This window comes from Phodopus roborovskii, unplaced genomic scaffold (genome assembly GCF_943737965.1).
Source record: "Phodopus roborovskii unplaced genomic scaffold, PHOROB, whole genome shotgun sequence".
Taxonomy (NCBI): Eukaryota; Metazoa; Chordata; class Mammalia; order Rodentia; family Cricetidae; genus Phodopus; species Phodopus roborovskii.
The window spans coordinates 27,949,007-27,961,692 of NW_026126409.1; the positions used below are offsets into that span (position 1 = coordinate 27,949,007).

The 12,686-nt window shown below is 44.2% G+C and overlaps 3 protein-coding genes across 3 annotated transcripts in view; 2 read left to right on the forward strand and 1 right to left on the reverse strand.

The window, feature by feature from the left end:
- The window catches only part of Saraf (store-operated calcium entry associated regulatory factor), a 735,200-nt gene that overhangs the window by 323,109 nt on the left and 399,405 nt on the right, over window positions 1-12,686 (forward strand). The gene's annotated exons all lie outside the window — the stretch shown is intronic.
- Window positions 6,429-7,902, reverse strand: LOC127220361 (protein tonB2-like). Its single transcript, XM_051182186.1, has 2 exons — window positions 7,780-7,902; window positions 6,429-7,022 (listed from the first exon to the last, which is right to left on the reverse strand). The coding sequence occupies exons 1-2, from the start codon at window positions 7,900-7,902 to the stop codon at window positions 6,429-6,431; spliced, it is 717 nt and encodes a 238-aa protein (XP_051038143.1).
- Gtf2e2 (general transcription factor IIE subunit 2) overlaps window positions 6,613-12,686 on the forward strand; it is a 45,834-nt gene continuing 39,760 nt past the window's right edge. The window contains exons 1-2 of the mRNA XM_051182256.1: window positions 6,613-6,796; window positions 11,668-11,837. Coding sequence (XP_051038213.1) covers window positions 11,672-11,837 — 166 coding nt within the window. The 5' untranslated portion in view covers window positions 6,613-6,796; window positions 11,668-11,671. The remainder of the gene's footprint in view (window positions 6,797-11,667; window positions 11,838-12,686) is intronic.

Sequence of the window (12,686 nt, forward strand, 5' to 3'; positions counted from 1 at the left end):
CTATTCTAAAAGGAGGTGATTAAGTTGGCTTATGTGATGAGCTAGGCAATTAGGATGGCTACATCATGAGATTTGCCTTTCAGATACACTCAGTTTATTCACCCAAACAGTGCTTACAATATCATGCTATTAAAAAGATTACAGTAGTAGTCCCGTGTGAACTGACATCTTACCAAACCGGGAATGATCAGGCAGGAAATGCTACAGGTTTCTGTTGGGGAATCCTCTGTGGTGAGGGAGCTTCTGGGGCGATCTTGACCCATGAGGTCCTTCCGCTCTGTCGTGCTGGGAGGATGGCACTGTTGGGCATTCTAGAAGGTTCTTGAGAGCATTGTTCAGTGGCAAGTGCTCATAGGTGGGCATGTGGGAACTCAGTGACAGTGCAGGAAACTGACAGTCACTGGAGTCAGAATCACACATGACTGGTCTCAAAGTACCCGCTGCGAATGGGTATCAGTGTGGAGGCTGGAGATCCTGTGAGTGAGATCCTGTAATGACCAGAGGTCATTAGCTTTGTGTTATCTGGGCACACAGCTTAGGGCTCATTCATTAACTATCAGAACCTGCCTGAGGCTTGGCTCAGAGTTGCCTTGTGGCTGGCTCCCCTTATCTTTCAAGCATTGTGTTATTCCAATTAACCATAAAATGGTTTTCAAGTTACACAAGCATTTCAAGTTCATGTTCTAAGCAACTTACATGAGAAATAGAGATAGGAACTGTTACCAGTAGATAATCCGCTTTTTTGTTGTTGTTTTTTCAAGACAGGGGTTCTCTGTGGTTTCAGAGATCTGCCCAAACTTGAGTTCTGAGTGTCCATGTCATTGATGCCTTAGAACATCTCTGACAGCTAGTATCGCTACAAACTAGTACATATGATGAGATTATTCAGTTTCTCTTTGCTGTACTGGACAAGGGGTTGGGGGCTCAGTTCAAATGCTGTATAAATGACCTGAAAGTTTCTATTTCTGTTCTAGAAGGACACTTTATCTCCTGTAACTGCAACATTGAAAAGTAAATCCAATGTTATTCTGTGAATGGCTGAACTATACCACAAATCATTATTAATAAGGCAGAGTCAACAAATGAAAAGTAATTTCTGCTGGAAATACAGAGGCTGGTGCTGGGGAGATGACTTGGCTGGTAAAATGTTTGCCTTGACAGCATAAGGACCTGAGTTCAGATATCCATCACCCAACTAAGAGCCAGGGATAGCAGTACAGGTCTGTAAGCCCAGCTCTGGGGACAGGAGGGGTGTGGACAGACAGGCAGTTCCTTGGAGTTTATTGGCCAGGCAAGCTAGCCCTATTAGTGAGTTTCATTTTTAGTAAGAAATGATGCTGTCTCAGAAAATAAGGTGGAGAGTGACTGAGAAGACACTTGTCATCAACTTCTGGCTTCCACACAAGTACACACATAACCTGAAAGCATATGTGTGCATACAAGCACATGTGCACACACAACACTGGAAAATATTGTTAGACATGTTAGCACATGTCCAGGAGAATTGTGAGTTTAGAGTAGCCCAGGACACAGAGAATTCAAGTCCAGCCTGGGCTACATAGAAAGATAATGTCTCAAGACAACAAAACAAAGTAAAAATACATGGCTCTTGCTGGGTGGTGGTGGCGCTCACCTTTAATCCCAGCACTCGGAAGGCAGAGGCAGGCAGATCTCTGTGAGTTTGAGACCAGCTTGGTCTACAAGAGCTAGTTCCAGGACAGGCTCTAAAGCCACAGAGAAACCCTGTCCCCCCAAAAACAAACAAACAAACAAAAAACCCCCACAGCTGTTAAACTCAGGTCCCAAGAGAAGGAGGTATGTCATCCCATGACAGAGAGAAGACCATGAGGAACCACTAGCATCAGTTGGAGACAGAATGAAAGAGACCTGATCAAGGTTTCTATGGGAATAAACAGGCAAGACTGGGTAAGCAGGTTGAGGATTGCCTTATCTGGGTGATTTGCATTCTTTGGGGCACAGGGGTTATCCCTCTTTGTTTGCTACCTGGCTGATTTTGGAATAATTAGAAGCTGTGCAGAGTGAAGTATAGCTCACACATCTGGAAAGACCTTGTTGATGCAGAATATATTGAACCCTTAATTGCTGCCAAGTCTTTCTTGCCAGTAGAAATATCCCATCTAATATTACCCCCGCTTTGCTCAAGAAAGCTGAAAGACCACTCCTGAAGTACTCAATTTGTAAGACACTATGGTGCTGGAGTGTAAGCAGTGTGACTCATGGAGGAGTGCATAGATCCCAATTTAGAGGGGTTACATCAGTGCTCTTTAATTTGGGAGTACTGCAGTGTAGTTGTACTCTCTTGTTGGGACTACCAGCACACAAATAACAACATGGAGAGTTCTTATTATGAAAGCTTGGCCATTAGCTTAGACTTGTCCCATTAGCTCTTATAACTTAAATTAACCTGCTTTTATTAATCAGCATTCTGCTGCATGGCTCCATTACCTCTACTCTGTACTCTTTATATCTGACCTCTTCAGTGTCTCCCTGGCTTCTACTTTGTGCCTATATTCCTTCTCCTCTTCCCCCAACCCCTACCACCCTGGAAATCCTGCCTATCCTCTCCCGTCTAGCTATTGTCTGTTCAGCTCTTTTTTATACCAATCACAGCAACTCATCTTCACACAGTGTATCCCACAACACTGCAACAGCCAAAGAATAGGGTTGGTCCTGAAAGATGTTAAGCCGATCTGAAATTTCTTTAAGGAATTTTTCAGAACTGGTGAGGCATAGAGGCTAATTGATGTAGAAAGGGCTTTCATCTACCTGTTTCAGTTTGGGTAGCGACAGATGTCTAAAGTGGCAAAAACAGAGATGAGTTGGTGTGATGCCTATTTTTGGCTGTTCACTTGACTATATCTGGAGTGAACCACAATCCAGAAAAGGAGGGCATACTTGTGATCCAGATCTTGGGACTGGAAGACATACAGCTCTAATCCAGACCTTGAGGCTGGAAGGCTCACCTTTAATCTGGGCCACGCCTTCTGCTGGAAGCCTATATAAGGACAACAGAAGGAGGAAGATACTGGTTCTTCTGCTTGTCCTAGTCTTGTCAGCACATCTATCCCTTAACTGGCATTGGCACCTACTTCTTCAGGGTTCCAGCATGTAGAGACCAGCTGAGACACCCAGTCTCGTGGGGCTGAGCAGCTACTAGATTCTTGGACTTTACACTCATACCTAGCCATTGTTGGACTGCAGGCTGCAAGTCATTTCAATAAATTCCCTTACACACACGCATGCATGCATGCGCACGTGCACACACACACACACACACATACAAACACACACACACACACACAGAGAGAGAGAGAGAGAGAGAGAGATTGATTCATTCTGTAAGTTCTGTGACTCTAGGTAACCCTAATACAAGCAGGTTGTAAAAGTTCAGGTTGCAATCAATGATTATTTTAATGAAGTTATATTTCTTGAAGGCTTGTCCATCATAGAGGTGTACTACAAACCTTCTAGAGTGGAACTAAAAGGTCACACAATAGTAATTTTTGATATTTCACATTTTGGAATATATTTTAGGCATTATATTTTTAAATTTTAACTATTGTCTAACTTAATTCATTGTGGCATTTCTAGGGATGCAGAGGTTTATTTTAAAACATGAGACCCTTCTCAGAACAGTTGTACTTGACCCAAAGACCAAGGGTTCCAGGTACTCTGGATCACCAAAGATAGACATGAAACAGTGGCCCTGGCTTAATTGTCTCACCACAGAGATGATTAAAGACACAGGTAATGGACGGATGGTGGTGGTGGTGGCAATAGCAGTGCACACCTTTAATCCCAGCACTTGGGAAGCAGAAGCAGGCGTATCTCTGTGAGTTTGAGGCCAGCCTGGTCTATAGAGTGAGTTCCAGGACAAGCTTCAAGGCAATACAGAGAAACCCTGTCTTGAAAAACAACAACAACAACACACACACACACACACACACACACACACACACACACACACACACACAAAGGAGATCAGAAGCAAGTCTTATCAAGAGATTAAGGAAAAGTAAGACTTTTTAGAGAGTGGGAGGAGCTCCTAGGAGAGAAAAAAGCCTTTAATCTCCTTGTCAAAGGGCTTTTATAGGGCCATGGCAGACATTGGAGAAAGGCTGAGGTAGTTGCTATTGAGATAACTGGGTTATTCATAGGCTCACCCATTAAGATGGCCATATACTCTATGCATGTCTTCCTGGCCCAAGGCAATCATGTGCTGTTAATATTCACCCTGTTCAGTTAGGGGTGGAGGAAGCCCCCTCCATTCATCCCTGGCTCCAGCTTTGCTAGTTATCAACCTTGATTATTTGCAAGCTATTAGTCACTCGATTGCATTGTATTCCTAAAACCTTGCAAGTGTTGCCATTGATGTTAATTATGCTAAGCTTTCTGTTCTCACAGCTAAGACCTGGCTGTCAGTAGCTGTTTAGCTAACTCCTTGTCTATTCTATCACCAGATCATCGGGTGTCTCTTTCCACATGTAGATTGAAGATTTATTAGAGTCATCTTTATTTACAATTTGGTCTTTTACAAAAAGCCTCATCAGAACCAGGGATATGTCAAAGAGCAATGATGCCTAGCATACAATCCCCAGGAACAAGCCAATAGGTAGCAGCCCTCTGCTTCAGCTCCTGCCTTCAAGTTCCTGCCCCAACTTATCTCAGTGGTAAATTGCTACCCGGAAATGTAAGCTATTTCACCCTTTCCTCTGCAAGTTGCTTTAGTCATGGTGTTTCATAACAGCAACAGTTTGGCACCAGGTGTATGCAACGGTGTATGTGTGTGTGTGGGGGGTTGCAGTAAAGAAACTGCCAACACGACTGATTTCTCTATGATATGGTTAAGGTTTTTGTTGTAGATTGAGAGAGAGAGAAATCCCAGAGGTATCTGGAAGAATGCAGAGTGGAGAAAATAGACTGGATGTGGGCAGGGCTCTGTGAGAGAGGGCAGAATAACCAGAGATTTAAAATAGAGAGAGCATAGTGAGAAGAGGAAGAGCTGAGAGCTGAGAGCAGAGAGCAGAGCTGGGTTATCAGGAGGGGGGTTAGGCCGGATGGCAGTGGTGACGCACACCTATAGTCCCAGCATTTGGGAGGCAGAGGCAGCAAGGCATCTAATTTGAGGCCAGCCTGGTCTACAGAGTTAGTTCTAGGACAGCCAAGGCTACACAGGGAAACCCTGTCTCAAACTCCTCCTCCAACAAAAAAGAAGAGTGAGTATCTGGTGGGTAGGGATGACTGGTGTGGGGGCCTTGAAATATATAGCAAGTGCTAATGAGTAGGCCCTGAGGGAGCCTGGAGGTTAACATGGATCTTGATATGTTGATAGGTATCAGATATGTTGATATGTTAATTGGAGAGCCATATGTCACTTTTGCTGGATAAGGGGAATTAATTTTTGCTAGACAACAACCAGCTTCACACGTTACTGAGGAATGCTAGCTTTTGTCTGATCCCCAGCACAACTGCCATAGTTCAGGTTGAGCTCGTTTCTGGTTCCTTAGACTGTCTTTTGGAGTTTCAGGAATTGGAATTTCCTTTGGGTTTGACAAAGACATAGCTACAAAAGGCTAGCCCCTGCATGATTAGTATCTTATTTTAGGGGAGACAGAACTGAGACCCAGGATAACTTGTACTAATAATTAAACTACAGATACAAAATATGTGAGCACTGGCTTAGGCTGAATGAACAAGGAAAGGGTAGTTCTAGGGTACAGGATGGGTCAATGATTTTGTTGTTGTTGCATAACCCCTACCCCATACTCATGTTGTCTCTGAATCCAAAAGTCTTGTCTAAGACAATTCACAGGTATGGGAAAAGCCAGTGTTTGAAGGGAAGAAGGAGCAGAGCCTATGTTTGAGTTTGCATTTGCTAGACAGGCTGTTTTATTCCTTTGTTAAAGAATGGTGGAGTAAGTCTTTAAAATTTAGGTTCATTTAAGGTAAAGTCAAAAAACCTGGCGGGGAGCACAAGGCTATTATGCTCACACTCAGCACTCAGGCGGCTGAGGTAGGATGATCTCTGCCACTTTGAGGCCAAAATAGTCTGTAATTCAAGTTCTAGACCAACCAGGGCAACCCAATCCTTGTCTACAAACAAACAAAAAAACCAATCCCTCAAAAAAAATCACTACTACTACTACTAATAATTATTACTATTATTATGGTTTTTCGAGAGAGGTTTCCCTGTGTAGCTTTGGAGCCTGTCCTGGACCTAGCTCTTGTAGACCAGGCTAGTCTCACAAAGATCCGCCTGCCTCTGCCCGGCTATTCAAAAAGAAAAAAAAAAAAAAACAAAGCAAATATCGATAATGTTGCCAGTTGGGTTAAACTCCGGAGCTCGCTGGAGGATCTAGTCCTAAACTCTGGTTTTTCTTCCAAGAAAGGTGTCTTCGCGTCCTTCCTTAGCGCAGTGAATCTTGGAGCGAAGTGGCCCGCAGCCTCTGGGCCACCCTCCGGTCGTCATGGAGACGTCGCACGCCCCAGCAGGCTCCTCCTCTCATAGGGCCGGGGGCGGGGCACGCAGTGGCGCACGCGCGTTTTCCGAGCGGCGTCGCGGTGGTTGCCGGGAGCCCGACCAGGAAGTGGAGGGCGGAGCGCGCTCCGCGGCCAGTGGCTGGACCCTCCCTCCCCGGGCAGGTCGGCGCTGGGCGTGCGCGTGGCGGTGGCTGGGGCCGCGGACTAGGGGCGGGAAGCGGAGCCGCGGTGGGAGGGCGCGCGTGCGTGCGGCCGAGGCGGAGGCCGGGAGGCGGCTCGGGGTGCGGGCGCTGAGGTAGGAGCCACGGCGGCGGGCGAAGCAGCGAGTCACCCGGGGGACTCGGCTGCCCGGGGCGCGACGCGGCTTCCGAGGGGACGCGTGTGGACGCCACGCCGCCGCCGCGCACCTCGAAAGGGGCTCGCTTCCAGCCAGCTTTGTCTTTTAGGCCGAAGGTCCATAAGGCAAACTTTTGGGTTGGAAAGCGGGAAGATTCCCGGTGGGCGAGCGGGTTGTGCCGCCTCTGGGCCCCCAAGTTTATGTTAGCGCGAAGCGCAGCGTGTGTGGAGTAGGGGTGAGGGTGGACCACGGCGGCCCCTCCCTCCCCAGAGCTGCCTCCCGGCTGGCGTCTGCCCTGCCTTTTCTAATGCTCCCGAACTTGTGTGTGTTTTCTGCTTAGTCGAGAGGCATTTCGGAACGCTTAGGTCTGTTTCATGGTGCTCCAGCAGAGAAGCAAAGCTAAGAGTAGACAGGCTGGAAGATTGCAGATTCTGGGGTGGGAGGAACTGGGCAGTGAGTGGAACGTGAAGATTTTCAGTTTTAGCTTCTCAGTATCTGTGCCATATGAAACGTACTAACTTTCTGTTGGGTGTCGCGTTTGGAGATTTTGGTTGACCAAAGTAATGAAAAGTGGATGTGGCAAGTAGTTTCTCTACCACACACACAGGCTAGCTCTAGAATGAGCAGTTCACACGCTGCAAAAGGAGTAAAAGTTAGCTGGAACAGGAAAGCTGCTTGCTCTGGGTGCCTTTTTTGGTACCATATAGGTCACTTTTGTTTTAGAGACCTTTGCTAGGGTTTCTGAGCTGAACAGTTGACCTCTTCCAGCTGTGACCTTAGACATGTCTCTCCAACCCAGGTTTTATTTGTTAAAATTAGAGATAGCACTAATGCCTAGTCTTTCAGAGTTGTGGGCATTATGTACTGTTAATTTTTCGTAAATTGAAAATCTTGGATCTGACCTATAAGTATTTTTTAAAAGGCCAGGTTAATCATCTGACCTTACGAAGTAAAGTAGAAATGTTCCCTGTTTTACGAGTTGCAGTCTGCCTGTTTCCTCGTATTCTCACTTGGGAAATTTTTCTTACTCTTGTTTTCACACTGTTCCTCCTTTCAAGACTCATACTTTCCTCACTTGCATATTTATACTTGTTACTTCTTACCAAATACAACCAGAATAAAGATTACTCTTGAAAAAAAAAAACTTCCATAACTACTTCCTTACTTTTGCACGTACAACATTGATAGCCCCCCTTCCTCCCAGTATGAAATTGAATTTAGAGCAGTCTTGTAGCTCATTATTGCCCAGGTGTTAGGAATTGAAACTGAGAAAAGCATCTCTTTTACTCTCAGACCAGGGACTCTTCAACTCTGGTTATCTGAAGTTCACACTGATTTTTCTTTTTTCTTATGAGTCTTTTTTTTTTTTTTTTTTTTTTAATGATCAAGATTAAATCTGAGGCTTCATAAATGCACACTACCACATGGTATTGTCAAACAAGCTCTATCTCCAGGCTCCATCTTGCTGTTTTTTTTGTTTTGTATTTTTGGAACAGGATTTCACTGTGTAGCTTTGGCTGTCTTGGAACTCAGTCTGTAGAGTAGTCTGGCCTTGAGCTCACAGAGATTCACCTGCCTTTGCCTCCAGTGTGTGGGATTAAAGGTGTGTGCCCCCATGGCCCAGTCATCTTCCTGTTTTTATACTCCAAGCATGTGGCACCAGTTAGGATTCTTCAGCATCCCTGAAGATATGGAAGCAATACTTAGTAAAAACTGAACTTGTTTTGATGTTTTTCTAGGCTAACAATTTTTAGTACTGATGCTGGGCTCCTAATCACTAATGAGGTCACAAGGGCACTATTGATAATCCATTGTGTACAGGGTTGCTGGGCATTTATGTTCAGTACAAAGGATGTATTTGATGCATTTTCAACTTAAACCCCTCATACATTGAAAATAATTTTATCAGGCACCCTCTGTATCTTTGTCCTCCTTTCTAAGCACTAGTTCAGTAGTGTGAAATTCAGTCGTAGAGGCAAGTATGAGCTTTTCTGAGGCTTCAGGGTGCTAGGAAGAGTTGAGAAAAGAATTTTTGTTAGGTTCTTGGCTTCTTGGTGATTCTGGTTGTGTTGAGATTGCTTTAAATTGCAGAGTATTTTATAACTGGGAAGGAGGAAAATCGGGAGTTTTCTGTATAAACACCTTCCCCCCCCCCCAACCCCGTGCCTTACTTGGTTTCAGTTGTCCTAGAATTCACTATGCAGACAGCAATCTGCCTGCTTCTGCCTCCAGAATACTGAGATGAAAGGCATGCACCATAGAGGCTGGAGAAATGGCTCAGAGGTTGAGAGTATTGGCTGCTCTTCCAGAGGTCCTGAGTTCAGTGCCCAGCAATAACCATCTATAATGAGATCTGGTGCCCTTTTCTGCATGTAGGCAGAACACTGAATACATGAAAAATAAGAATAGATATTAAACCTGTCAGTGATGGTGTACTCCTCTAGTCCCAGCACTCAGGAGGCAGAGGTAGGTGAATCTCTTGAGTTGAGAGTTTGAGGCCAGCTTGGTCTACAGAGCAAGTTCCAAGACATGCTCCAAAGCTACATAGAGAATTCAACTTGTAAAGGGGAGAAAGGCATGCCCCACTATACCCATCTTCTGTAGACATTTTAAAAACTTTAATCCAGCTGTCTTAGTAAGAGTACACTGGTTTATAAAATGCACCATTTCATTTAAAGCAGTTTTGATTTTTTTTCCTAAATTTGCTTACTAATTTCTGCCCAGATTTTTGTTTCTAGAGCACTGGTAGAAATGATATGTGAGCTCCATGTGTGAGCCATGTTTCTAAGTAAAATTTATGTGTTTGTATTGCAGCAGCAGGCAAGTGTTCTAGCAACTGAATTTTATCCCCAGCCAGAGAGGGGCAGAGACGCAGAGAGATGTGCATTTGTGTGTGTGTGTGTGTGTGTGTGTGTGTGTGTAATTTTATTTAATTTGCATTGGTATTTTGTCTGCATGTATGTCTGTGTGAGAATGTCAGATCTCAGGGTTACAGACAAGTGTAAACTGCTGTGTGGGTGCTGGGAATTGAACCTGGTTCCTCTGGAAGAACAGCCAGTGCTCTTAACCACTGAGCCATTTCTCCAGCCCCTCTGTATATCTGCATATATATTTTAAACATTTAAATCATTTATTGCTGTTAAAGTACAAATCTGAGTCTACACACTGGCAAACAATACTTTGGGAATCATATGTAGGCACGTGGCTGAGGGATATACTATAGTCATTAAGGAGAAAGTCAAGAATTTTGAGTACTTCAGTTACAAAATGTTGTTCTTTGATTTTTATTATACAGATCTCAATAGTTTTACCTTCAGTAATCTCTAGTAATGTGTAAATTATCATTCTAGATTATTAGTTGCATATTTTGGACTACTCTAGATGACAACTGTTAGCACTGATAAGGCAGCAAAGTGTTGATTTAGGATTTCTTGGCTTTTCTATAAAGTTGGCTTTGTTATTAAATGTAGCATTCCATGTTTTCCCTTCAGCAAAACTGTTTACACTGATCAGTGGCTGGGCACTCTAGTCATCTCATAGTTGATAAGCCACCCTCCATGAAGAACATGTACTTTGTTACATGACATGCAAATAAGAAACCAGATTCCAGGTCGTATCTTGTATTTGTAGGCAGGTCTCCTAAGTGTCAAAAGTATAGCAACAGAGGATGAAAGTCATCTGCCCACTGAGAATCTCGAGACTTCTAAGTATCATTGATGGCCAAAATGGGGAGATCCCATTTGGCAGCTGGGTCCTTGAAGTGCTTACTCCTGAGATGTGGGAGTCTTTGTGTACCTCTGCTTCAGCCATGGCCATGCACTTGAGGGGCAGCCACTATAGTTTTACAAAGTTAAAAAGTGCACTGATGGTGATGGCTCAGCATGTAAAAATGTGTGCTGTGCAAGCCCCAGGATTTGTTTACTCCCTAGGACCCACAAAAAGCAGGGTGTGGTATCTTGGTGGCTCTTACCTATAATCCTATTAACACCAATATCAAGAGGAAAGATGGAGACAGGAGGATTGCTCTGAAGCTCCCAGGCCAGTTGCTGTGAAGTATACAGAGTGGCAGGGAAAAAAAAAAAGGGTGGAAAGCAAGAACAGATTGTCCAACGTTGTCTTGTCCTCTGGCTTCCACAGATATACTAAGGCATGTATACTCATTCTTACATAAATGAACATGAGCTGGCATGCATACACAACAATAATTTTTTAACCAATTAGTAAAATATATTATTAAAAAATCTAAAACTACTGCTTACACATGCAATTAATAGAGCATCTTTGCCCTTAGAGGGTTCTTTTTGGTGCCAGGTCTTAAAGTTTGTGTGCATGTGAGTCTGTTTTGGAGACAAGGTCTGGTGTAGTCCAGTATGACCTTGGGGTATCCAGCTTAGGATGACCTTGAACTTCAATCCTCCTGCTTCCACCTCAAGAGTGCTGGGGGTGGGGGTAGGGCAGTTGCTGGCATGAATCACTATACTCGTTGTTGAAGATTTAACTGAGGGCCCTGTGTGTGTGCTAGGCTAGCACTGAACCAACAGCTTCACCCCTAGCTCCACAGTCTGATACCTATTTTATACTTTACTCGAATCCCAGCTAGCACATTTGAGATATAAACAGGTTCATGTGGGTCATAGTGACCACTGTACTGGACAATAGAACTGGAGGGCTTTGGAGAATAGCTGTGTTTTTACTGACCTCACTGCTGCCTATTGCACCATTTTAAAATAAATGCATAAAAGATAATTTTGTAGGAACTAAGGTCTGTAGACTTGGCATGCAGATTTGAGTGATCTGAATTTATATTATAGATGCGTTTGTCTTTATAGCATTATGGATCCAAGCCTGTTGAGAGACAGAGAGCTGTTCAAAAAACGAGCTCTTTCCACTCCTGTGGTAGAAAAACGTGCTGTGCCTTCTGAGTTGCCCTCGGCCTCATCCAAGAAGAAGAAAGCAAAAGTTGAACATGGAGGATCATCAGGCTCTAAACAAAATGCAGGTGAGTGTAATTGTTTTAGAACTGTTTCATTTCACTTTCTCAGGAAAGTAGTAATGGCAAGTTCAGTTTAATTTTGAGACAAGGTATCTGTGCAGTCCTGGCTGGTCTGGAACTTCTGTATAGATAAGAATGTCCCACAGAGATGCCTGCCTCTCCTTGAGTGCTGAGATTACAGGCCTGTGCTATCACACCAGCAAGTTTAACATTCTTAATGAGTTTTAGATTATTAGTCAAATAAAAAGGATGGAATTTAAGTCCATACATTTATAGTCTCATGTTTTAAAAATTAGGATATTAGGGCTAGAGAGATGGCTCAGAGTTTAAGGGTACTGGCTGCTCTTCCAGAGGACCCAGGTTCAGTTCCCAGCACCCACATGGCAGCTCACAACTGTCTGTAACTCCTGTTCCAGGGGGTCTGATACCCTCATACAGACATTTGTGCAGGCTAGACACCATTGCACATAAAGTAAAATACATAAAACTTTGTGTAGCTGGGGAGATGGTTCATTAGATAGGTTGGAGGACTTGAGCTTAGATCCCAGTCCAGGGGTTTACACACCTGTAATCCCCATCCTGGGGAGGCAGAGAAGGAAGGCACTCTCCACAATTGTTAACAGACTTCTAGGGAGGATGCCCCGCTCTCCCCTGTATACATGTTTACTTACCCAAATAGGGAACTTATTGGCAGAACAAAGTGTGTATACTATCAAAGTTGGACTTGGTGAAACAAGGAGTTTTATTAGGATTATTTTAGGAGCAGAAAGGACTCAAAAGACAACTGTGTCACCAAAGCTGGAAACCTAGTAGGCAGCGCCACTGGTCAGGAGTGTCCTTTCTGGATGGCTTGGC

What these genes read in the sequence shown, in the direction of transcription:
- LOC127220361 (XM_051182186.1), bottom strand. Translation starts at nt 7,902, where the DNA reads ATGAGTCTTGAAAGGAGGAACAGTGTGAAAACAAGAGTAAGAAAAATT. An exon ending in TTTCTACTTTACTTCGTAAG is followed by an intron (nt 7,023 to 7,779) that starts GTCAGATGATTA and finishes TTGGGGGCCCAG; the next exon opens with AGGCGGCACAACCCGCTCGC.